Raw genomic sequence first — 27,938 nt, 5'->3', positions numbered from 1 at the left:
AGGCCAAAAAACAAAAGGACATGGAAAGGTTTAGCAATTGGAATTTAAATCTCCCAAAGTGTTGTTCCAATAGATACAAAAAAGTCTAAAAACAATCCAAATCCACAGAAGATGATAGAGATTAGACAATTTAGCATGAATCCTGGAATTGCAGTAATTTTGCAAGCCTCTGTACACAATGTGGGCATGTTGTGTGGAGTAATATTTGCTCCTTAGACTGGTGCATCTTAAATTCAGGGACAACATGCTGTACCTTTCTACCAAATATGTTTTTTTTAAAAAGCCAAAAATCTTTCACGTTGTATTTGACACGTATCACAAGTGCAACCAAGTTTAGACATGCACATTTTATACAGTTACAGACAATGAGACACTTCTGAAAGAGCATGGGCCACCATTTTTATATAGATTTGTTTTCTGAAGTTTTATTTAAAAAATCTGAAATATTCTGGGAGTTTAACCCTGCCTCTAATCAAATTATATCAGTGGATGAGGAAAGATGCACGTACCACAAATGCTTTGTTCAGTCAATCATCAGGTGATGGAACAACACTACATTCCCCCCCCCCTACGATTTCCTCAATGTGTTGCACTGAAGATTCTGATCTAAAAGGTCACCAGTGCTTGATTCAAGTTGCCAGGTATCACATGAGAGTCTCAGTTGCCCACTTGGCTAGAAGATGCTCCACAGTCCTGGTTTCCACTTCCCAGCTAGGAATCGCCAGATCGCAGGAGATCCGTCTCTCTGCGATGTGGACCAGGAGCTCCCCCTAGTGCTGCCTCTACCAACAACAGTGCAGCAACAAGCCACAAAGAATCCGAGTTTCAACTCAACTGCTTAATCCAGTCATAAAAGCAATCTAATAACGGTCCCCATTAGTTGCTTATCCGCAAGCTATTAATTCACAACAGCTCCATGCCACCATCTTCTCCAATTAGTATCAATTAGGCCAATTAAATGTCAAAATCTCAGGAAATTGATAGTGCCTCTTATTTTGCTCTCTCAACTGGGTGTTCATTTATTTTTGCAATAAAATCCACCTGTCTCCATCCCCTTTCCTACTGGGTGAGTTTGCAACTTGCTGTAAAAGCACAGCTGCTTCCAAGTACAAAATGGGAGCTTTGGTGAATCTTAAAGCCACCTCCCTCTGCTTCATGTGAACGCTGATAACTCTAGTAGATTAAAAGAAAATAGAACAAAACCATTTCCCAAGAACAAGCTTGTTGACATTTTGGAACTTTGCACAAAGCTCAGAATCTTGAGACCATATCATAAAACGCTAATAACATTTGATTTCTTCACAATTATTAATATCCAGCCTGATAAATTTAAAGCAGTGCCAATATCTAGATTAGATTTTCTTTAAAAATGATTCTTGGATTTTAAAATGGGAGGGGAGGTGATCTCATAATGCTCGATTCCTCGGTCATTAAACAGTTTTCAAAGGCCGCAAGCTTTGTCTTGCTCATCCTGCAAGCCACGATCCTCACAGTCTGCTTACTGATCCCATCGCCCTTCCACCCCCCTCCACCCCCCCCCCCCCCCCCCCCCCTCCCCTCGTCCTCTCTCTAGCCCCATGCCTCAATCATGGAAGCAACTTCCCAATCTTGTAAGGTTATGTAAATCAAACAAAGAGCTGTGCCTTAACCAACTGTTTGACATTATATCATAATACTGCAACAGTACCTTGCCAAAAGCTTCTGATTTGGGCAGTCATATTTTTGGAAAAAAATCTATTTAACCAAGTATAGAACTGGTTTGATATTTTAATTTTTTTTCCAAATGACAAAAGTAAAAGTACATTTGAAGCAACTGGCATATAGTATACAATCAAAAAGGGAAATTTCAACGAAGTCGCCTATAAATTAAATCAAAATGGTCAGGAAAAAAGTGTTTGTATCATATAAAGACAATGTCTCGCGCCAAAAAAAAATCTCAAAACTAAATCACCTTCTAAAATGTACCCTTCAGAAAGGCCTGGAGCAAACATGATAATAAAGTCGTGAGGCTTGCGATTATTGTCCAATGTTTACATGTAAAGAGGTGGGAGGAGATAATCCTGGAGTGCCAAGAAGCACGGTCTCTAACTGGCAAAAGCTTTCGTAGATTCCTCCTTGCCCTTGTACGTCCTTTTCCCATGTGTGAATGGTAGATACCGGTACTTGACCATGTGCTGTTTGAAAGGACAGAAAAGCAATCAGGACAAGAGTGCATCTGAGAACTATTTTCCATGTCGATCCCCTCCCACTCCAGGGAGTATGATCACATTTTTCAAATGTCATTCAAAAAATCCCTCCGAAGATAATCCAGGGTAGCAACTGCTGGTTAATGTTGTGGTCTTCATAAAGGTATGTCAATAGCAAGGTAATGCAGTTGCTGGGAATCAGCTTTGAAGAAACATCGGACCTGAACCATTATGTTTCTCTTCCCACAAATGCTGGCTCGTCTTCTAAATATTCCCAGCACCCATCATGTCTATGCACATTTCCAGTCATGGTCACAAGATAACTTTCCTGACTGGTTTTCTATTACTATTGATTTCTAACTTTCTCCATCTCAAGCTGAAAGTACTAGAACACTGATCAACGGCCTTAAGGTTGAGCTGATCACCCTCATCCAACCCAACAATGTGGCATTCTCCCAATTTTGCTGAGTAGTAGGGAGTTTGATGTTGTCAGCACAGACATACAGGGATAAAGCCAAATGCTCTCAGTACCTGCACACGTCCACAGGGTTGAATCACCATTTGATAAAATGGAATTGAAGCCAATTTATTGGTGAAAAAACTAGCACTTAATTCCCTGCACACCAAAAGGGCCAAACATATAATGTACCACGGAAAAGTAAGGTTTCTTTAGGCACAGTGGTCTAATAAGAAGTCTAGTGATGGCCTCGACTTGCTAGAGTTCTGCTCGAGTTTGCTTTGCCTTCTATGGCTGCAGTTTGGGAGTCCGCCACCTGAACTCCTCAACATCCATAGTTTTTTGCCTAATGGTATGTCCCCTTTGGCTAGAAAACAGAGCGGCTGGTTTGATATGGGAGCAAACATTGCAATATTAGCAGAGGGATGTTATGCGTTTGGAGCCACTATGAACCTTCTAAAATGAAAACCCCACTGCCAGCCTCACAGGCTCTAGTACATTGCTGGATCTGTGCTGTTGTGCTGCAATTTGTTTATATGCCTTACAGTCATTGATTTACCTTAATTTGCCTCTTCATGGTGATGCAGAAGAGCATAATGAAGTACATGACCAGAATCGGCCAGAAAACGGGCACATTGAAGGCATCAAAGAAGGTGCAAACCATGGCTACTACTATTCCTTTTGTAGCAGAGTGCCTGAAAACAAATAAATAAATAAAAAATCATCAGGATTTGTTTGACAATTTTGACCTTATTTCAGGAAGTGGGATAGCAGTCTTTTGCTCACAATGTCAAAGAGTCCTGGTAAAAACTATTCAAAAGGCATAAAGTGAGTAATGTCTGCCACTGAGTGTTATTGTCAAACCCAAACTGTTGAGCTGATCCTTGATCAGTAAATACATTTGATTGTTCTGTTGATGATCATCACTTTGCAAACAATCGCAGATAGAATAATAGGTCATAATCAAATGCAGCAATCCTGCCCTGCCTTCTGAACAGGGACCTAGCGACTATCCATAATGATGGGTAGATGCCAATGTTGGAACTACATAGAAACACCAGGGCTTGAGGCAGTTAGTTATGGGACAATAATCTGTAATTTTGCGACAAAGCTGTGCCCGGTTCCACAGGTTTATCTGTTTCCAATGTTCTCACTCCACGTAACAACAAGCAGCCAAATGCATTTGGCTGCAGGCCAGCTCCTGACGGTAGTGTCTCTGGGAGGAAGCTGACGTGGATTATCATTCATGAACAGCCGACAGGACTATGGAACTCTAGTCTGATCGGTTATCACTTAGCTCTGCCTATAGCATACTTGTTTTTTTTTTCTGTTTAGCACACATGTTGCAGCTTCAACAACTTGACAGGTGCTGCCCGACAGGTCTGATCCCCAGTAAAACACAAAGTGCTGCAGTAACTCAGTTTGAAGAAGGGTCCTCACCCGAAACGTTGCCTATCCGTTCCCTCCGTGGATGCTCCCTGAACCGCTGAGATACTCCAATGCTTTGTGTTTTGCTCAAGATTCCAGCATCTGTAGTTTTTTGAGTCTCAGGGACTGATCCCTAGTTTGATTGCAATGGTTGAGTGAGGGATAGGCTGGGACATGCAGATTGTGATGGAATACACTTCTGTTGCTGTTGATGGTACATTGTGTCTCACAAATGGCCCAGTTTCCACCTGCCACATACGTTCCATGTAGAATAGGAGCCACACAGTGTTTGGAGCCTCTTCCAGGTGTGAGGGCAAGACTTTGTATCCATAAGATATGTTCAACAGTCACTCCTGTGAATTTTATCTTGGAACGATGCATCTAACAAAGTTATACTGAAGGGAATGAGATCCACTGAATTAATGCAGGCCCATTTAGTGTCTGCGCAGAACCAATCTTGCAGATATATCATGAAGGAATTGGGAAGCTCAGTCAGCAGTACTGCCACAAAACCACACGATGAAGGACAAAGGAGCCTTCCCCAGACTACCCTTGCTGCAATCACTGCTTCATCCTAGTATTATAGAATATGGAGGAGCACACATCATGCTGAGGAATGACCTGACGCCATAAGACTTCATGCGTTTGAGTCAATCTTGAAGACTGAGCTACACTTCAAAGGCCTGTGCACCACTGTACCTCACATACTGGTGGCTCTGCCTTATGCCCCTGTCCCACTTAGGAAACCTGAACGGAAACCTCTGGAGACTTTGCGCCCCACCCAAGGTTTCCGTGCGGTTCCCAGAGGTTGCAGGTGTTTGCCGGAGGTTGCAGGTAGGGAGACTGACAAAAACCTCCGGGAACCTCCAGGAACCGCACGGAAATCCTTGGGTGGGGCACAAATTCTCCAGAGGTTTCCGTTCAGGTTTCCTAAGTGGGACAGGGGCATTATTAATGAAACAGGATTGTGATGTAGGGCTACGTCTCACTGACTCATGGTCCACAACCTAGAACAGTACAGCACAGGAACGGGCCCTTTGGCCCACAATATCTGTGCTGAACATGACACCAAGACCACCATTTATCTGCCTGCACATGATCTATATCTCTCCATTCCCTACATATCTATATGCCTATCCAAAAATATTTTAGATGGCACCATCATTCCAGGCACTCACCACCCTCCGAGTAAAAGAAAACTTTCCCTGCACATCTCCTTTAAACTTTGCCGCATCTCCATAAAAATATGCACTCTCTTGGTTCTTCATCTTGGATAAAAGCTTCTGACTGACAAGTTAGTAAGGCACTACCTGCAGAGCCATACTGCCTGTTTTAACATTCTCTTCCAATGGGAATAAATCCTATCCTGAGGAATCCTTCCTTTGGCTTCCCTACCATTGACATGAGGCTCATTGGCCATTAATTCCCTGGAGTCTCTCTAACTCCCTTCTTCACATAACCATACTTACCTGGTCAGATCTATATGTGACTGTAGATCTACCTTGACTACCTGATAGAGATAATTCAGTCAAAGGATAGAACTCAATGGACCAACCAACTTGTCTGTTGGAGAACACTGCCACTTTTAGCAGGAGTTGTTGGAAGTTTGTGAGGAGAAATTCTGCAACATTGACTGAGATGGAAGCAACTTTGCAGTCAGACATTAGTAGCCAGGTCAATGTTGGTTGATCCATTGAGTACCACAGCACCTCCCTTGTCAGCAGGTTTGATAATCAAGTCGGGGTTGCTGCAGAGTGAGCGAAGGCCTGTATGTTCAGGGGAGGAGAGGTTAAAGTAAGTAAGGGGAGTGGAAAAGTTGAGGCAGTTGGAAATTAAAAGGTCTAAAGAAGGTCATCCGGGGGAGTCCAAAGGGAGAGGGTCTGGGTGAGACAGGAGAAGGGGTCATCACTGGGTGGTGAGGACTCCTTCCCATAGAAAAAGGCACGGAGGCGGAGGCAACATCGTGGTGGACCCAGAATTTGTTGAGGTGGGCGCAGAGGCGAACAAAGATGAGGCCTCTGCTGAGCAGTACTTGGACGTGTATCTAAAGGGCCAAGCAGATACCACGCAGGTCAGTAATGTGCTTGAAAAGCAAATGGATACCATTAATCAAGGCTTAGTACAAAAGAACCTGGAGGTTACGCCATAACTCCATTTAGGCGACAACTTACAGTTCTAATCACCACATGTAGGAGAGGGTGCAGAGGAGACCTGTGAAGATGTTGCCTGGACTATAAAATGATAAGAGATCTGATAGGATAAGGGCAGCAAGCACAAAAGGGAGATGCATCAACATATGCTCCCTTCCCAGTCACAAATCATTTTAATTTGGAAAGATATCGTCATTCCTTCATCATCTGAATAGTGTAAATTCCCACCCATCACCGTAAATTTTATCCAATGACCAATCCAACTGCAGGTAATTATGTAAATCTGTTGATAACATTTCTTCCCTGTCCGGTGATCAAAATGCTTTTCCTGAACTACGAATATGTCCTGGCACTTCTCCCTGCCTTGCCACTGTCATCTCTTTGAGGTAGTTTAATCATGAGCATCGGTGAGCTTAAATCACGATGCAGACAAGGAGAGTTTTGTTGCCAGACCCTCTGTAGTCAGTTGAAATATAGTCAGTCCTCCATCCTTCTGTGCCTCTTTCTCTCACTTGCTCAGTGGTTGAGGCGATAATCCAGATGACAGACAGCATTAAGCAGGGATCAGCAAAAAATAATTGGATTTGGCACTGCCATCAGTGCAGAGGAACAATTATTTGTGGCTCCAAATCACTTACCAGAACTTGAATTCTGGTAGCCTTCTTATAAATGGTCTAAACTCTTCATTCTGCTTTGTCGGTAGTGCAGGTCCATCATCTGGAGAGGGGAGAGAAAGAACAGGAACTAGTGACTGATGAGGCCAGATAAAACTGTTAGACATATTATTTTAGCAGTACATTTTTAAGACGGATTAAATTACAATGATGACCGTTTCCCTCTCCCCATCTTCACTTTTTTTTAATACTTCAAACTAATATTTTTCATGACAACTTGTATACTAAAAAAAAGACTATAAAGTGAATATTCAGACCAATATATCCATGCCAGTAATATACAGGGTCATCCATCTCACAAATTTCACACAAGCACTGGCCTTCTGGAAATCGATGACCGACACATTCAATCTTATTCGCACAAATCCACCAACATCTCATTACCTGAATCTTCCATTAGCGAAGGGTCAACTTTTGGAGACAGGAAAGCAATGAAGAGATTCAGATGGTAAATCCCCAAAGCATATGTCACAATGTACCATCCCTGAATAAGAAAAAACATCATATATTAGCAACCCAAGACATTTAAGGTTCCTTCCGCAGAGGTCACTGAATGCTATGAAGAGGGACAAGAAATAGTCAGTTAATGGAATGCTGGGTCTTTAACTGAATCATAAAACAAATACTTTATATTTGTGCTGTGTTCAATTCTGGGCACACTTTGGGAAGGATACACTGTAGTTAGGTTAAGGAGAGATTACACAAATTGTATTGCCCATAATTCAGAAAGTTCAAATGGTGAATTAAACAAGGCTTGAGATTGTAAAGAGAACAAACTCAGTTTATGCTGCTCAATGTCTACAAAAAGGGGAAAATGCCTCTAAATTACAATCACAGCCTTCAGGGTTTGTGCTCAGCCAATCATCACTTATACTAATTTTAAATTTATGATTGATAAACTCAAATACAGATATTCAGGTTATGGGACAAAAGCAGCTAAAGGAAGTAGGTCATGCAAGTGCCAATGGCCTAAGTGATAAACAGGATAAAGAAGGTTAATAGCCTTCTCCTGCTCTGATCCTGATACAGATATTGCAGTAACTCACAGCGTACTTTCCATTGTTGACACTTTCCGTGACAATCAGATCCAACACATGTTGTTGAAGAAGATTGTAAAAAAAATTCAGATACAGAGGTTTCACTCTTCAACAGTGTCCATAGGCTGTTGCTACAGGTGGGTGGGTGGGTGAATTTGGCCATGATACTGCAGGTAACCTAATTGTCTCCAGGCATCCAAAGATTTGTTCATGAAATGTGATCATTAGAAAGGGTGCAAATGGCAGATTTTTGAGGACTCCGTATAGAGACGGAAGAAGCAAACAGAATGCTTGTCAGCCATGTAATTAGATCCAAAAATTAGCTTTAAAACAAATACATTAGTCACAACTTTTATTTAATATTAACCACACATTGGTACACATGGTTTATATTAAACCTCAAAAGTAATTGGTTGGTTTGAATGGGTTTCCAAGCACTGCTTGCAAATGATGTTCCTCCAGTGTAGGTATATCAAGCTATGGAAACTTATTCCATCAAGCTAGCATAAAGGACTCTATCCAACACACTACCCCAGTGCATCCTATCTTGACACTTTCCTCAGTTAAAGTGAGAGAGGGTTTGCCTCTGTTTCTAGTAAATAACAATGTTATAACCTGTACTACAATGGTACAATCATTGCACTATTACAGAATTCAAAATATTAAAGGAACTCACCTGCAAGATATAAACTCTAATCATGTAGATTGCACCACAGACAAACGTTGCAATCCATCGTACAATGCCATATGGTGTAGACCTGTCTAAAAGGGACTGGTAGACCTAAAAAGAAAATATTTTAAATATAAGTGGAGATACAGCAAACTTCAGATGCTGGAATCTTGAGCAAAAAAAGTCCTGGAGTAACACAGCAGGTTAGGCAGCATCTGTGGAGGAAATATACAGACCACATTTCGGGCCGGACCCTTCTTTAAACTGTCTGTCCATTTCTGCCACAGATGCTACCTGGCCCACTGAGTTAATCCCCCACTTTGTTATTTAGGATTTCAGTATTATTTGTAAGTGGATTTTCCCTGTAACAGGTTGTTGCAGACTCAAATTAATGCACTTGTGTTTAAGAAGGAACTGCAGATGCTGGAAAATCGAAGGTACACAAAAATGCTGGAGAAACTCAGCGGGTGCAGCACTTCTTCTGGGTGTAACAGTCAGATCAGGAAGGTCTCAACCAGGAACTTGGTGTGTTTGAACAGATTGCTGGATGAGCAGGAGCGGACACAGTTGAAAGGTACCCATTCTGAACAATGGAAGTGCTGCCGCGAGCTGCTTTTTGTATGTGACGCAAGGACTGGGGTGTTTCTCCCCTCCACTCACATGATTGCTGCCGGGTTGCAGGACAGCTTAGATACTGCAGCTTACTCTCAATTAACGATCAATTATAAATTTCCCAAAATGAATAACAAGTAGCCACAAAAAAAACATCACAGACACAAAACTTAAATGTAGAAGATTGGATGACCTCTGATAAATCCAGTTGGTGGAGAAAGAAAAAGCACACTATGCTCTTACCTGTCCGATCTGTGAGAAGAAACGGCCGACAGCTGATGGCTTCCCATGAATAGCATCCCCACTGCTGTCCCCTTCTGACATACTGATTTTGGAAGAAAAACAAGAGATGTTTAGAGAGTGATCACTGTCTCATGAACAGATTAGACAGTGTTATCCTTAACCCCTCGTGAATGTCTGCACTTTCCTCTGGTTACCCTTCCTTCCTTACCACTACCCATAATGGAATTGACTAGAGTGAGAAACTTCTTCTCCAAAATCACTCATGTTACTTCCAATTCTCCATGTTCAAATACCTTCTTCAAACCTTCACACCTACTATATTATCAGTTTCATTCTGAAGAAGAGTTTCGACCCGAAACGTTGCATATTTCCTTCGCTCCATAGATGCTGCCGCACCTGCTGAGTTTCTCCAGCAATTTTGTCTACCTTTCATTCCCTTCCACTCTACTGATACGTCAGCTTCAGTCTGTGCTTTTGCAATATATGGCTCACAGAGGCTAAATAAAAACAGGTGATTATTGTCTTATCATCCCAAACAAACGCTCCACTCCACCTCTTGCCCAAATCTGACAAAAGACCTTTGACCTGCGACATTAACTCCCCTTTTCTTTCCATGGATACTGCCTAACCTGCAAATTTCCAGCATTTGCAGATATTTTCATTTCCAAAGTGCCGCAGTTCTCTTAGATGTAAAAAATACAGTTGTGCAATGGTTTGTGCTTATTTGTGCTTGGGAATTCTCACAAATCTGTAAGAGTTTTTTGTGGAGATCACCAAGAGGATTGATGAGGGCAGGCCAATGGATGTTGTCTATATAAAGCAAGACCTTTATTTGACAAGATCCTGAATGCTTGGCTAGTCTGGAAGGTTAGATCGTATGGGATCCAGGGAGAGCTAATTAATTGGATACATTCTAGCCTCATAGTGCCAGAAACCCGGGTTCGATCTTTACCTCATTTGGACAGGGTACATGGATAGGAAAGGTTGAGAGGGAATTTGGGCTAAATGTAGGGAAAGAGGGATAGTTTCGACAGGCATCTTGGTTATCATGCATAAGTTGGGCTATATTATGCTTTCTCAAGATAGTCACTGACACGGGGGCTAAAGGGGTTAAGTTGTGATATTGTGCGTTCCCAATAATATAAAAAAGATTAGGTATCATGTAAATGAGGAGTTTAAGAAGATTAACGGATTTCATAGGGTAGGCGGAGGTTCATTATTTGCTGACCATTCAGGGAGATACCACGAAGCATCAGTCTGCACAAAGAGTAATGATCGTGAAAAAACAAACTAATGTTTAAATGTATGGTAGGAAATGAAACCAATAATCATATATCCAATATACATTGAACTTTATTTCTAAAACTCTCTTCCCTTTATTGATCCCTTCAATATTCGTCCCTTTCAGTTTGATGCCACTGTTACAGCTGTAGTTTCACCTGCACCAATTACTTCCAGCAAACTCCTTTGCCTCTGAACAACCAATCTTCACGTATAAATCTGAACAGTGAACTGTGTTCTGTTATTTGCACTGTGGAGCATTACAGTCACGGCAAATCAAACTCTCAGTGAGCAAACCCATGTTTAGAGCACGAGTTTCGCACCTGGATGTCCTTATTGCACTATATTTGATTATTTAATGAGTATGTGTGCATGTGTATATATACACACTAAACTTTTTTTCTCCCGTTATGTACTATGTTTACATGTTCTGTTGTGCTGCAGCAAGCAAGAATTTCATTGTCCTATCTGGGACATATGACAATAAAACACTCTTGACACTTGGTCATCTTGAGCACAATTCCTGACTTATTTTCTCCACATATATTCAAGAGGACATGAAGACCAATACTAAAATCACCAGGAACTGAACCTGGGTTTCTTCAAAAATACAAAAAAAAATTAAGGCAACGTAAAATTCTTTCAATTGCAAATCACAGTAAACACTATAATCCAAATCTTGGCCACCTGTATACCCTGTTCAAGTAGAGTCAACAGACACAACAAAAGTAAGGAAAGTTGAATGTGTGTAACTGACTGTCATCAATTGAACTCAGATGCATTCCCGTCCCAGAACAGTTTCAAAATCATGTAGTAAGAAAAGTTTCACTAAAATAATAACAGGAAAATATTAGAAATTAGGTAAGCCATCCGAACAAAGCTGAACTTTCATCATTGAAATTAATGAAAGTTCCAAACAGAGCATCAAAATCAAAGTTTTCAAGAGTGCAAATGATTTTAAGTTGTGAGAATTTTCAGTTGACTGCATCATTACTATAATAAAGAGGACAATTCTTAATTAATTCCTGCTTTCACCTGGACCAAGACACATTATACCATGAAGGCTTAGAGCCATAGGGAGACTGGGATATTGGTTAAAAACCTAGCTAACTGCCTAAAAAGGAAGACTATAAAAAGCGAATTCCATTTTCCTGGCAGCCTGCACTGAATACACCACGGTCTGCAGTCAACTCAAAGGGCTCCTTCATGCTATCGTTTCTGAGACTTTCTTTTCTAAATGCTATTCAAGTGAAATGGATCTAGTTCATAACATCAATAAGTGTTTTCATTTTAATACTTATAACCCATTATTAGACAGGAGCCAATATATCAGAGTTAATATAGTTGTACCTGTACTTTAAAATATTTCTCAACTATTCCGCAATCCTGAGTTTTAATCCAGGACCTTTAAACTCCTCTTAATTATTCAGACACTCTCGGCTGCCAGAAGTAATGCTGCTTAGTGAAATTTTACCACAATGGCAAGCTCAGTCGTGAATAATGATCCCCTTCTCATTTGTTTGATGAGGAGTAAATTGTTAATAAGAGTTATAATTTGTCCAAATGGAGCTTAACTATAACATTCGATCACAGAACTCAAAGTCATACAGAGTCAGTCATACAGCATTGAAGCAGGCCCTTCAGCCCAACATGCCCACGCCAACCAACATGTCCCATCTACACTAGTCCCACCAGCCTGTGTTTGGTCCATATCTCTCTAAACCTATCCTATCCATGTACCTGTCTAAATATTTCTTAAATGTTGCAAAGTCATCTGCAAAGTTCATACATATTTTGCTATTGTGTATGAAGTTCATGAGTGAAACAATGCAAGATTCCTCTATTAAAATCAGTTCATTTACAAATCTAGATTTCTGTAACAGTTCTCCATCATATTTGGGAACTGGATATAAATAATTTCAAAATTAATCTAAATATAGTGTAGAAGTGGCTGACAAAAATCAGTTAAACTCCAACAAATTATCTAGTTTTACTTCAAACAGACCCACCCATTGGAAGAAAGAAAACACAGAGGAACAACAAAGAGGAGGCAGCGGAGGAGGTGGGGCGGGGTGGGGTGGGGGAAAATAGGCTGAGTGGTCAAAGTGACAGGAGGAGGAGGAGGAGGAAGCAGCGGGCCAGAGGGGAAGTGCTCAAGTGGATAAAGTGATGGCTAACCAAAGAATCAGCAGCTGGTGAGAGGGGAGGGAGCCTCACAGTGATCATGCGGGTCTAGTGGCAGCTGCCTGAAGAAATCCGCTATACAGGGATCCATTTAAACACGAGTTTACCGTATTTGCGTGAAACCTCTCACAACATCATGCTGTCATAGGGCCATATACTCTGTTAACTATGCTGGAGTGATAGGGAAAATTAGACACCATTGCCCCACAAGATTGCATTCTCAGCTCCTCATTATATTCCCTATGCACTCATGATTGAGCGGCTAAATTCCGCTAACTCCATTTACAGATTCTTACATGATACTGTTATTGTGGGCTAGATCTCAGTGACAATATGGCAGTAGGAAGAGGATAGGGAGCTTAGCATTGGGTATTAAGATAATAACTTCTCCCTTCATTTCATCAAATTGTAGGAGCTGGCCATTGACTTCAGGAGGCGAGGTGGAGTGAACACCCCAGTCTGTATCAATGGTGTTGATGTGGAGATGCTCCAGAGCTTGAAGTTCCACAGATGCAAATATCACCAACAATTTGCCCTGATCCAATCGCATTGACATTACAGCCAAGAGAGCACAACAACATCTCTACTTCATCAGATTATAGAAAGCATCCTAATGGGATACACCACAGCATGGTATGGCAACCGCTCTATGCATGAATGCAAAAAATTACAGAGAATTGTCAACGCAGCCCAGCCTCCCCACCACCCACTCTATCTACACTTCACACAGCCTTAGAAAAGCAGCCAATGTAATCAAAGACCATTTACCCTAGTCATTCTGTCTTCCCATCAGGATAAGATAGGAAAGCATAAACCACCAGATTCAAGAACATCTTCTTCACTGCTATTATCAGGAGCTTGAATGGATCTCTACCATGCTAAGAATTCCCCCTTCTTCCAATCTATCTCATTGCAGCCCTTGCACTTTTTGTTTATCTACGCATTGTCTGTAGCTGCAGCACTATATTGTGCATTATTTCATTTCTCTTTCTGCGCCACCTATCGTACTCATATATGGTATAATCTGCCTGGATAGCATGCAAAACAAACCTTTCACTGTATCTCAGTATACATGGCAGTAATAAGCCAATATCTAAATAACAACTCTTATGTACAAGGTATCATTCTCTTCATTACTCCCCGGTCACTCTTCTGACATCATCATCATCGTTTAGCACTTTCCATACAACTGCAGAGATGCGAACACAAATTCTTCTTGTTTTGAAAGCTACAACAATGTGGCACGTATGTGTGTATTCACACTCCATCTCCAAGGGCATTATAACAAATCTGTAGTATGTGATGCAGTACTGTACTCCTCACATGCCACTGGGTGTCCTACTGCATTCAGGCAAACTTCGGGTAACACCACTGGAATCTTGGATGTTTCAGATCAGCGAGATCTCCCTTTACACCTGGACAAGTATAGGTATGGAGTGGATGGGGGAGATTAAATTATGGGAGAGGAGGCTGTAAGATGTAGCCCACTGTAGCTGCATGCTTTAAGGCAAGGCACCTTGACAATCTTCCCCTCGTTCAGCAATTAAATCAACTATAGATTCACCAATTTCTTAAGTCAGGTTAAGTTCAAGTCAGGTTTATGTAACCATTTAATGATATCTTGATCATTGGTGTCCCCCACCACCACTCGAAAATATTAGACACACTCCATTATTCATGGTAACGGAGGGCAGCACCTCCATCAATAATGCTAAGCATTTTAAAAGTCATAGGCACGAAACATATTGCACAGCATTTATTGTGGTTATTGTTGGATGGCGGTGCTGGCTCGAAGGGCCGAATGGCCTACTCCTGCACCTATTGTCTATTGCCTATGTATATGATTCAGATTTCTCAAATGAGAATGAGTGAGTATTGCAATTAAGTGAAAGATTGATTATTATTTACTGTGATACAAAATGAGACCATGCGAGCCATCACAGCAAGCCATCTCATCAGCCCCATTCCTTACTTCCCTGTTGCTCTCTCACATTTTCATCAGTTTGAGTCCTTTGTCACTTACTTAAGCCAAGGGATAATTTACAGTGGAACATTTATTTGCATGCCCATCTTTGGATTTGGGAAGAAGCAGAAACACTGGCAGAACCATACGAGGTTAAAGATATAAGATTTAGGTTTATTATTGTCACATGTATCGAGGTGTAGTGAAGAACTTTGTTTTGCATGCTATCCATCCAAACAGATTAGATATACCATATATAGATACAATGTTCAAACTCAAGTACAATAGAACAAGGGGAAAATACAGAGTATAGAATATAGACGAATAAATGTGACTGACTTTGACTAGTTCTCAGCATTTTTGCACATCAGTTCCTTACAGAAAGTCCAATGTCTTCAATGGTGTAGACCTAGCATATGGAAGGATCATTTGGAAGCCTGATAATAGAGGGGAAGAAGCTATTTCGGAGCCTGGTGTTGCACACTTTCATACCTGCTGGATGGGAGCAGGGAGAAGGAGGAATGACCGGGGTGGGACAAGTCTTTGATTAAGAAGGAACTGCAGATGCTGGAAAATCGAAGGTAGACAAAAGTGCTGGAGAAACTCAGCAGGTGAGGCAGTATCTACGGAGCGAAGGAAATAGGCGACGTTTTGGGCCGAAACGGTCTGAAGAAGGGTTTCAGCCCGAAACGTTGCCTATTTCCTTCGCTCCATAGATGCTGCCTCACCCGCTGAGTTTCTCCAGCACTTTTGGCCACCAAGTCTTTGATTATGTTAGCTGCTTTTCCGAGGCAGCATGATGTGTAAATTGAGTCAATGGTGGGACGTCTAGTCTGTGTAACAATCATCATACAAACAGCACCAAGGCCATAGGTCCTTGGAGCTGCAAGGCAGCAATACCAAATTCTGCACCAATGTGTTGTCCAGGCCCCCAAGCAGGAGAACAGCAACTACCCCGGAACTCCTAATGAGAAAGGAGCCTGCAGGGGCAACAGGAGTACTAGTTGATCTACAAGCCTGATAAAACTGCAGATGAAAAATTAGCTGTGAGAGAAAATGGCAGTGATCCCATTGATTTTGTTTCTGTCATTCATGATTAATTTATACATTAATATTGCATAGCTGACAGCAACCATGTCACTGATTGAGAAAACAGCAGATGACAATGAATTCCCTGCCTACAGAATATAATGCAGTGATAATCACTCACTCGATGGTATTCCATCGTTACACCACGGCGATTAGAAAAAAAGATCCACTATCATTCAAGGCAATGAGAAGTTACCCATAATAAACTCTCTGCACCTTCCTAAATTCCTTATCTTGAATCAATCTGTGCCTCCCACTTTCTGTGTCTGCCTCACACCAATTCCCATTCATGAGCTGCCTTGACAATGACAGCTTCCACTCAAGGTTGTCAGGTCAAGTTCAATTCAATCTTGAAAGCAAATATTTCCCATTTTAGCAGTTTATAGGTAAGTAAATAAAGCAAATATATTCTTATATGAACTGTTAGAATATTCTCACCTTTCCCAACAAAACAGTCAGAAACACAGCCCAATCTAAGTAGTGCAGCAACATGGAAACAATAGACAATAGGTACAGGAGTAGGCCATTCGGCCCTTCGAGCCAGCACTGCCACTCACAGTGATCATGGCTGATCATCCACATTCAGTACCCTATTCCTGCCTTCTCACCATATCCCCGGACTCTGCTATTTTTAAAAGCTATATCTAACTCTCTCTTGAAAGCATCCAGAGAATTGGCCTCCACTGCCTTCTGAGGCAGAGAATTCCACAGATTCACAACTCTCTGGGTGAAAAAGTTTTTCCTCATCTCCATTCTAAATGGCCTACCCCTTATTCTTAAACTGTGGCCCCTGGTTCTGGACTCCCCCAACATCAGGAACATGTTTCCTGCCTCTAGCATGTTCAATCCCTTAATAATCTTATATGTTTCAATAAGATCTCCTCTCATCCTTCTAAATTCCAGAGTATACAAGCCCAGCCGCTCCATTCTATCAGCATATGACAGTCCTGCCATCCCGGGAATTAACCTGGTGAACCTACGCTGCACTCCCTCAATAGCAAGAATGTCCTTCCTCAAATTTGCACACTGCACACAATACTCCAGACGTGGTCTCACTAGGGCCCTAGAACTGCAGAAGGACCTCTTTGCTCCTATACTCAACCGCTCTTGTTATGAAGGCTAAGTTCAAACAAAGAACTGCAAATACTAAAGATAGATATAAAGCGCTGGAATAACTCAGGGGGTCTGGTAACATTTCTAAAGAAAGAGGATAGGTGTTCGGGTCGGGACCCTTCTTCTGAGTGAAAGTAGGGGGTGGGAAGAGATGAGAAAAGCCCGGAATGAATCAGGGCTAACAACAAATTACCTCAGGCAGGGCGGTGCCCTGGAAGGCCAATTGTTAGCTAGGGAAGTGTGATCTAAAGAAGGATACAATGTGGTGAACTATGGAACTGGTTAATTGACTAGGTGGAGAAATTGGGCAAGAGAGGAGGGAATGGGAGTGTTGGTAGAAGTTACTTAAAATGAGAAAATTCAACATTCATAACACTTGGTTGTAAGCTACCCAAGTGAAATACGAGGTGATGTTCCTCCAATTTGTGTGTGGCCCCATTCTGGCAATGAACAGAAAGGTCAGTGTGGGAATGGGAAGGAGTTGAAATGGTTAGCAACCAGGAGATCCCGTGGGTCTCGGCAGACCGAGTGTAAGTGTTCAGTTAAACTGTCACTGAGTGAATCTACGTTTGTGTACAATGCCTAATATGAAGGAAGTGGCATATGACGAGCAAGTCTGCTATGGGATTTATTGAGTAGAACAGTGGAAGAATTATTCCAAATTATTCATTTGCTCTTTTTCAAAACAACTACAGGATAATTAAAGGTCTCTCATGCCTGAAGACTCTTTACTCCAGCAGTTTGTCTCTTTTTTTGTAAACAAGCACCTGCAGTTCTTTGTGTCTACACCTCTCTACTTTTATATGATTACATGGAAACATATCCTGTTCTGGATTATTTGATCTTAAGTATCTGTCTAATTAACAAAAAAAGTTTAGTGATACAATCAGATAACTAGAGCATACAATTTTGCTATAATTTACACTGTAAAGAACAAAACTCCTGAAACTCTCTTTCAAAACCTGTCTTCAATTAACTAAAATGCATGATGCAAATTGTGTTGTTAGCACACCAGGGCTTCACTACAAAATGCCATTACATCTGAAATCCAATAATGCTTTTAAGGATTTAAATACTGAACTATACACTTAAAATATCAGTTCTGTCAACTGTCCAGATTGCTTCAACTTGCTCACCACTCAAAGCTATTAAAAGAACCTACTAGTTCTGCAGGGGAAAAAGATTTCTGATAATTTGAAAATTCTCAATACAAATTTCATTAATTGATACTGTGATAATTTTTTTCATTTTTCCCTCCCTCAGCTGAAGCAGTTAGCTCTTGCTGAGGTATGATTCCAACATAAATCAACAATTGACAACTCTCAGACTTAAGACACTTTTAGTCTTAATTGTTATTTTGGCTGCGATCAACTAACTCAGCACAGACTGTGATTCAGCGAGGTATTCTCTGGTATTGACATTGCTAAAATAGATGAGGTACTGACTAATTGCCCAAATTGTTTCGTGTTTTCCAACAGTATTTTACAATATCTAATCTTTGCAGTACCAAATCCACAAAACCCTATTGAATATAAATTTAGACGATAGACAATAGGTGCAGGAGTAGGCCATTTGGCCCTTCGAGCCAGCATCGCCATTCAATGTGATCATCCCCAATCAGTATCCCGTTCCTGCCTTCTCCCCACATCCCCTGACTCCGTTATTTTTAAGAGCCCTATCTAGCTCTCTCTTGAAAGCATCCAGAGAACCTGCCTCCACCGCCCTCCGAGGCAGAGAATTCCACAGACTCACCACTCTCTGTGAGAAAAAGTGTTTTCTCGTCTCCGTTCTAAATGGCTTACTCCTTATTCTTAAACTGTGGCCCCTGGTTCTGGACTCCCCCATCGGGAACATGTTTCCTGCCTCTAGCGGGTCGAAGCCCTTAACAATCTTATATGTTTCAATGAGATACCCTCTCATCCTTCTACACTCCAGAGTGTACAAGCCCAGCTGCTCCATTCTCTCAGCATATGACAGTCCCGCCATCCCGGGAATTAACCTTATAAACCTACGCTGCACTCCCTCAATAGCAAGAATGTCCTTCCTCAAATTAGGAGACCAAAACAGCACACAATACTCCAGGTGTGGTCTCACTAGAGCTCTGTACAACTGCAGGAGGACTTCTTTGCTCCTCTATTCAATTCCTCTTGTTATAAAGGCAAACATGCCATTCGCTTTCTTCACTGCCTGCTGTATCTGCATGCTTACTTTCATAGACTGATGTACAAGGACCCCCAGATCCCGTTGTACTTCCCCTTTTCCCAACTTGACTCCATTTAGATAGTAATCTAAATTTACTGAGAGATAACTATATATTCTGGATTATTGATTGGAAATTTAAATTATGTTAGATTAGAAATTGAAAGTTATGTGTAAGCTATCTCGGGAAACCCTGACGAGGATGGAATGTCAAACAGTGGACAGTTCAGACTGAGGTTTGTAGAATACAAGTGCAGTACAACCATGAACCGTCTGAATGACAAAACAGGTTGTGGGGCCACTTTTGTTTCTCTGTTCTCACAATGACTATCAGCAAAATGTAACATGTGTCAAGAATCTGCAGATTATCTTGCTGCCACAAGTTCCTGACGTCACCAACAAATGTATCAGGCCACACACTACAGTTTTATACCAAATAATATGAAAAGAGTGCAATACATGATTGCATATATATACAGATGACAGGAAACAAAGTGAGGATTGCTAACTTCTTCAACAAACCAATTCATATAAATTAACCCTCAATTGGCTATATTGTCACATAAACTCCGAAATTAACCGAAAATATGGCTGATATCATAGGATTGTGGCTTACACTTCACTTGTCAATAGTTTTCCGTGATCTTAGGCACAAGATCGATACGATCACCTTGCATGGAGGCTAACTACAATATATAGTTTCAAATTAAATAGGTTTCACCTTTAAATGCCAACGCTACAACAGAACTGCCTTCTGTGAAGCGAAGCCCAAGAAAGGAAACAACTCTTGCTGGCATATAGATAACTTGGTCTGCGGCCTTTACTTCCAAAGATGAAAGTTTATTAAGATGATGTCTATTGAATCACAAACTGGAAACATGTGGTTCGACTGACAGCCCACGGGTAGGGCAGCACCCGTCCAAACCCTGGGTCGACAGCGCATTGTGGACACTATAGTTGGATCCCACACGGCTTCATGAGTATTTCTACATACAGGAACTACATCGCCACAATGCACTACCCAGCACTCACTTCCCCATGGCATGGCCTTGGTAATGGCATTTCAACAGGAATAACCAAGTCTAAATCTGAAAACCACAGCTGTAAAAGTTACAACGCTAAAACTCAATGACGTTGAGGCTGATGTTGGAGGCAATTGATCGCTGGGTCGGCGGGCGCCTCGCTGCCCGCTGGGAGTTGGAGTTCGGCGGTGACGTCATACACGGCGATGCCCACAGTCCGCTGATGCACGAACTACAATTCCCAGCGTGCTCCGCGTCCTCGCCGGCAATCTCCACTCCGGCAAAGGCCGTGGTGCTTCCCTGAGGCGACGGGAGCGCGGCGGCGGACGAAAGGGGAGGGAGGCGAAGGGAAGCGCTTCCACTAGGGTTAGGTGTTTGTCGATCGTGTCGTCCGCCTGAGCCTTTCTCCAGGCCGGGCCGCGCCGCCAGCCCTTCTCTTACCTGAGTTTAGCGCTCGCTCGCCCACCCGCCCGCCGCGGCCTCCGCTCCCGACTGAACACGTCACTGCCGCCTCGCTCCCGCGCCCGCACAGGCGCCGCCAGATGCTGCCCGCTCGCATCGATCGCTCGGCAACGGGTATCGATGGTGCGGGGATCGGCCGACCTGCTGCCTGGAAGTTGGACACAGGACACAAACCTGCTGGAGGAACCAAAGATACTGGGAGGAAGAGCGGGTCAGGCAGCATCTATGGGAGAGAAAGAAGTCTCGACCCGAAATGTCACCCATTCCTTCTCTCCACAGACGCTGCCTGTCCCGCTGTTACTCCAGCATTTTAATTGAATTGATTTTTATTAGGGACAGTGCATATTAATAAACATTTGCATGTAATATGCAAGATTGTAGCCAGTAGCTAATTTCCATCTTTCGTCCCAACACAAGGTAAACACATCCCAAATAAGGTAAAAACAAAAGACAAAAACAAAAACAAAACAAACAATAAAGTAAAAAAATAGCAATTAAAGAGTACCATAGGTTATTTTTAATGTAGATTATGATTGCAATTTTGATTTTGCAGTAACCATATTTTTAGATGTTTGGTAAATGAGGTAAGGGTTGGCAGATCCCGTATGACGCATGGTATCGCGTTCCAGGTCTGCGACGCTCGATATGAAAATACTGACTGCCCAAAGACACTTTTCCTAAACGGGACTATACAATCACCCCTGGAGGCTGCTCTTGTCGACCGATTTGTGTTTTTCTTTATGAAGTCCTTTAGATTAGATTAGATTAGATTCGTTTATTGTCATTCAGACCTTTCGGTCTGAACGAAATTAACGGAGGTGGGGCTAGTCCACGGAAGATTTTGTAAACCAAAATCGAGTCCGAATATTTTATTACGTTTTCCCAGCTCAGCAGATCAAATTTCTTCAGGATGCTACAGTGATGGTACATTCTGGGCTTTTTGTCAAGAGTTTTTAGGGCTTGTTTATAAGCAATTTCAACAGGCTTTAGTGTGGACTTACATGCCAGTGACCAAGTTGTTATACAGTAGGTCATGTATGGCACAATCATTGCATTAAAGTATAGTTTGGCTGAATCAATAGTTAAATTATTTCTAATATATCTAAAGTTGGTTATTATTATAATAATAATAATAATAATAATAATAATAATAATATATTTTATTGTCATTGCACATCAGTGCAACGAGATTTAGTATGCAGCTTCCAACCGATGTGTCTATCTTTGGTTTAAACCAGCATCTGCAGTTCCTTCCTACACAGAACTAGCGCGGAAACAGGCCCTTCAGCCCACCTTGTCCATGCTGACCAAGTGGGTCATTTGCCCCATAGCAAAATGCCTTCAACAAAGACAATAATCATCAACATAGACAACAAATAGCAAAAGATAGAGCACGGAGTACCGATCCTTGTGGAACTCCATTCCAAGAACACCTGTCAATCTTTAACCTCTGCTCCTGACACTGAAACAATTTTGGGTCCATTGGCCATTGTTCGTATGTTTTAATCAGCGTGTCATTGGCACCCTGTCAAATGTCTGTTGAAATCCATGTCATCTACATCAAAAACATTTTTTAAAATCTGAAAATCAGTCTGAAGAAGGGTTCCATCCTGAATCGTCACCCATTTCATTTCTCCAGGAATGCTGCCTGACCTGCGGAGTGACTAGCATTTCGTGTCTGTGACATCTTTTTATTTCCTTAAAAAGTACAGTTGTGTTAGTCAGATGTGATTCTCCCCCACCCTTTAATAAATCCATGCTGACTGTCCTTGATAATACTGCATCTTTGTCAATGAAATTTATACTGTCTCTTGGAATGGATTCCAATAATTTGCTCACTTCTGAAATTGATCAGTTTATCCCTTTGTCCCTTTGCAAACAATGGTACAATGTTAATTCCCCAATTATCGGCACCAGCCCTGTAATTGGAGAGGATTGAAAAGTGATCCTCGAAGCCTCTGAAACTTTCTCCCTGTTCTGTGAACCTCACAATACAGGATCTAGATTTGAATGGTGCTTTGGTGATATTTCAATCCTGTAGATGGTAGTTTGGTCTTACAACTGCCAAACTACCACCAACGCTAATCATGAAACCTTAGTACACAAGAAGCGATCAACAGAACTAATAGTTTGTTGGCTTTTATCCCACGAGGCCAGAAATTCAGAAGAGACAATTATGTTGAGGCTAACAACTACAAAACAGGATGTGTAACTGAAAAGTAAACAGCAATAGATGCTGGAAATCTGAACTGGGCCGGTTCTGATGGAAGGTCATTGATCTGAAATTTTAGCTCTGCTTCTCTGTTCACAGATGCTGCCAGACCTAGAGTTCATTGAGCAGGGGAACAGGCCTTGCGGCCCAAGTCCATGACAACGATCAACACTAATACTGCGCTAATCCCATTGTATGATCTCAATTTTCCTCTCAATTTGCTCCTCTTCCTGTTTCTACCTGTCACAATACACTGGGGGCAATTCACACCTTTGGAACATGGGAGGAGAGCAGAGCACCCAGATAAACCATGCAGACATCGAGCATTTGCAAACTCCACCCTGTGGAGGGAGAGTCAGGATTGAACCCTGGTCACAGGAGTTGTGAAGTATCAACTCTGCCATCGCTGTCGCTGAGGTACCTGCTAAGTATTTTCAGCAATCTCTGTTGTATTTCAGGATATGAGATCAGATCCATACGAATACTAGCTGGGGATGTGATTCAATGGAATTGTCAGGAGTTGGAGTGGATCCTTCAGTGATGTTAGATTCAGCCCAATTTTTCGTCAAGAAGTCCAAGGCATTCAGTGAAGGTGTTTAAAGCCCTTTGGCCCACTGAGTCCACTCCATTCTTCGATCACCCATTCACACTAGTTCTTTGTTATCCCTCTCCCTACACATCAGGGGCAATTCACAGCGGCCAATTAACCTTCAACCCCACACATCTTTGATGTGGGAGGAAATTGCAGCACCCAGTGGAAACTCAAGTGGTAACAGGGAGAACGTACAAACTCCACTCTCAGACAGTACCTGAAATCTGAATCAAACCCGGGTCTCTGGCTCTGTGGGGCAGTGGCTCTACCCTAACGTTTGGTTCAATTTATAATTTTGTGTGTAATTTACAATCATACTGTCATACAGCAGGGAATCAGGGCCTTCCATGCTAACTCATCCATGCCAACCAAGATGACTCATCGAAACTAGTCGCATTTTCCCGCGTTTGGCCCATATCCTTTCAATACCCCTCCTATCCTTTATGTAACATTTGTAAATATTTCATTGTAAATAAATAATGTGTTAGTTGTTAGTTTGTAGAGCTTATTGTTTTTTGTTAAGGGAAGTAGTGCTGTGTATGTGAGTGAGAACGCACATATGAGAACTGGCTGTAGCTTGTGACATGACGTCTCATACACTGTCGTACCAGTCATTGCTGTGGAAAGTTTATTGTCTTCAATAAAGCATGTTTGATGATAGTGCTACCCGAGTCAGTCAACAGTGATATTAAAGGGCCCATGCATAAAAGACAAGGGGTGGGGAGTAACTGCTGCCTTTCTACCAATGACATTGTCTCAAGAATGATTTCTGTGCTAAGTGCGGTGGACTATGGTTTGCATTTCGTAAGTTTAAAAAAAAAAAAAATTATTTTATTTTTATTAGAAGTGCGGTAAGTTACAATAATACACAACACATATGTCTTAATACATTTTTTTGTACTGCTTCATTTTTTAAGCTTTAAGAAAAAGATAGAAGTAAAGAAAGTAAGGAAAGTGCGCAAGAGTCGTGAAGGTGCAAGAGAGTGTTGAGAAAAGAAAGCCCCTTAGAAAAGAAGTTAGAGAAGGAAGTAAAGAAAGAAAGAAAGTATACCCTAGAAAAGAAGGAAAAAGAGAGGAGAAACAATCGCTCTATTATAACATTAAACTCCGCAGAAAGGGAACTCCCAACCAAGTCTGTTTTTGTTGTTGTATTTGTTGCCAGATCCTGATACCATTTATTTATTTATTTATTTATTAAATTACTATTGCACCTCATGTTTGTAATAGTTCCAAAAACGTACACCACGTCTTTTGGAATTGGTCTGCTTTGCCTGCTAAGAGGAATCTCATCTCTTCCAGATGTAGTGTTTCAAACATATCTGATATCCACATTTTTATTGTTGGTGTGGGCGCATTTTTCCAGAATTTAAGTATAAGCTTTTTTCCCATTAATAGCCCATAATTGAGTAAATTCTTCTTAAAGCATTTCGTAAGTTGATCATGATTTGGTTTATACGTGGATCATTCATTCAGTCTGGCTGGTCACTGCGTGTTAATGAACGCCTTGAGGTGTCATAGTTCACAAGTTATAGGAGTAGAATTAGGCCATTCGGCCCATTGAGTCCACTCCGCCATTCAATCATGGCTGATCTCCGCCTCCTAATCCCATTTTTCTGCCTTCTCCCCATAAACCTGGACTCCCGTTCATCACACAAACTCCAATCACCTCGCCCTTGCAGACATGCCACTGGCCAGCAGACATGTCTTTCCTCAGTGCTCCATCTTGGCCAATTGAAAACAAACTCCGTTAAACTGACAGCGGCTCAAAAAGTCTTTTCCTCTGCAGTTTTTTTTCTAACTGTGAACGTTCTCCCATCCTCTTCCGATCCTGGACTGACTTTGCCGATCCTGGACTGACTTTGGACTCTGGTCCTGTCCACGGGGGGGAAATGGAGGAGGACTGGCCAAATTTTTGTGCCTTCCACCACAGTGATGAATGCTGTGGTGGATGTTTGTGTTACATTTTGTGTGTTCTTTATTATTGTATTGCTGCTGACAACCCAATCCTTGCCGGGTCACTGCTCGTGCGGTCGACCGGTCGGTGCAGAGAGTAGCTTTGAATGTTTGTCTCTTCGTTGATTGTGTCCCTTTCTTTTTTTTTAAAAAGCTACTGTAATGCGCCCTTTTAAATTGCCCCTCGGGGATGAATAAAGTGCTTGATTGATTGATTCCTGTAGCTGTAATTTGAATATTAATTTTTGGTGACTTCAGGACAATTTCGCACAATTGGGAAACCAAGGTTCAAAGCAGAATGAGCACCTATTAAAAGTCACCAGAGCCTGTTTGTATCGACCCCCGTGTTGCATAAACATAGTTAGACTGATTTCTGGTGTCAAATGGCTTGTTTAATGCTTGCAGCTGAACTTTCATCCAGTCAGTGTTTGAGTGCAGTATTTACCACATCCCTGGATTACTTATCTCCTCTGTGAATTGTCACCTCGTCGTGGTGGAGAAGCTTGTGTGGACCTGAGATCCTGAGAGTGATGCCGTCTGGAGCTACGCTCCTGGAAGGGCCACCCATGGCGGTAAGGTCGAGGGGGAGGTCTCTGACAAAGTGCAATCCAACCAAGACCTCAACGGTGGAACAGGCGGAGGACGATGGGTGACTTTAGTGGAGCGTCACAACGGCTGGGAAGGCGGACGAAGGCTGCAGCAGAAAAGCGTCTCCAGTTGTCTTGGACTCCATGCCACTGGATCCTGACCCAGATCTGTAAAGGACTGTGTGTACGCTGGCTGTGCACCAGTCTCCCCACGTTAAACAAAGTCACTCACAGGCATCCTCCATATAGGGAATAGCACCCTGGAGACACCCGTGATCAGCATTGATCGAAGGGGGCCTAAGATGGATTACTTATGGGCATTGGAGTTTCTGGTTAGATTCCAATAGTTTCAGAGGTTTCTAGTGTAGTTAATTATTGCCTCATTTTAATTTCATTTTTGTTAAGGACACCAGCATAACGTTGCAATGGTATTGCCCCCATTAGGGTTGGTCCCTCTACCACTTTTTTATCATGTCCACACCAGCTTCAGCGTCAGATACGATCCCAGCGACCTTGACAGCCTGGTTCCTACCCCAGTGGCCGGGATCCTGGACAGGAGGAGCCGTGACTGACCCCAACCTCCCCTTGGCTGCAAGCGACCCGGGTTCACCAATAGTTCTTGCTTCCCATCCCTAACCTACCACTCATTGTGGAAAGTGGAGAGCCAAGACCCTAGAGCAAAGAGGACATAAAGAGAGTGAGGTTGTGATGCCCTCTGTCCATGCTTGTCCATGGTGAGGAGGGATATCGGGGCAACTCCTTTATTAGGGCTGTATATATTCAGTAATACAATACAATCAGTACATGTCTCTATTCAGCCATTATACCATCAAATAAATACCTTCTATGTACAATGCATTCACGCCACTGATGACTGTTTAAATGGCTCGATTGTAATCCTGTATTGTCTTTCCGCTGACTGGTTCACATGCAACAAAAGCTTTTCACTGTACCTCGGTACACATGACAATAGACTAAACTGAACTGAGCAATGTTGGGTCACATACAACACTGGGACGGGCTGCAAAATGAAGTAATGTCACATTACAAAGGTACTGCAGTGACTGCATGTACTAGTTGAAAAAGTAAGAGCTTATCGTGTCTGTTTTTCAAACAGAAACTCCACGGAAACACTGGCTGCCTGAGAGGAGGAGAGAGTGGAGTTTCTCAGGAAATGAGAACTTGAGTTTACCTTCACTTCACCACGAGATAGCCTGCGCCCCGCAGCGAGGGCTGGGAGCAAGGAGCAACTGGAACTGGATCAGAGAAGCAGAGCTGGAGGAGCCAAGAACAAGCAGCCCCACAACCAGCTGAGAGAGATAGAAGACTCCAATTATAAAGGCACGGCAAAGAGTTTTTTTCAGCAAAGTGTGTGGTTCATCTTTCATTGGTATGCACAGCAATAATTAAATAGTTGCCAGCATCCTGCAGGAAGATAAACCGCATACGTCCAGTAGATGCTTATCTCCAGCCCTCTGACCTCAGCATACAACCGTAGAGCCAGTGTACTTTTGGTCTCTTGGCCACTGACACCAGTGTTCGGGGTTTAACCGAAGATAGACACAAAAAGCTGGCGACAGTGGGACAGGCAGCAACTCTGGAGAGAAGGAATGGGGTCCAAATCCTTCTTCAGACAGGGGGTTTAACCTGCAGTTTCAGGTTCATCAACAGCACTTCAAAATTCAAGATTCAAGAGAGTTTATTGTCATGTGTCCCAGATAGGACAATGAAATTCTTGCTTTGCTTCAGCACAACAGAATATTGTAGGCATAAATAAATACAGAACATATCAGTGTGTCCATATACCATTGAATAGGTGCAGAT

The 27,938-nt window shown here is 42.2% G+C and overlaps 1 protein-coding gene across 1 annotated transcript; it reads right to left on the bottom strand.

Moving 5' to 3' along the window:
• Window positions 1-1,749: 1,749 nt before the first annotated feature.
• Window positions 1,750-20,845, bottom strand: rer1 (retention in endoplasmic reticulum sorting receptor 1). Its single transcript, XM_033048119.1, has 7 exons — window positions 20,750-20,845; window positions 9,458-9,539; window positions 8,609-8,713; window positions 7,280-7,379; window positions 6,860-6,938; window positions 3,203-3,338; window positions 1,750-2,174 (listed from the first exon to the last, which is right to left on the bottom strand). The coding sequence occupies exons 2-7, from the start codon at window positions 9,536-9,538 to the stop codon at window positions 2,085-2,087; spliced, it is 591 nt and encodes a 196-aa protein (XP_032904010.1). The 5' UTR covers window position 9,539; window positions 20,750-20,845; the 3' UTR covers window positions 1,750-2,084.
• Between the last annotated feature and the right edge of the window lie 7,093 nt (window positions 20,846-27,938).

The sequence above is a fragment of the Amblyraja radiata genome, chromosome 31, assembly GCF_010909765.2.
Source record: "Amblyraja radiata isolate CabotCenter1 chromosome 31, sAmbRad1.1.pri, whole genome shotgun sequence".
Classification (NCBI taxonomy): domain Eukaryota; kingdom Metazoa; phylum Chordata; class Chondrichthyes; order Rajiformes; family Rajidae; genus Amblyraja; species Amblyraja radiata.
Note: the sequence above shows the minus strand (reverse complement) of the source record. Positions and strands in the feature narration are given on the sequence as shown.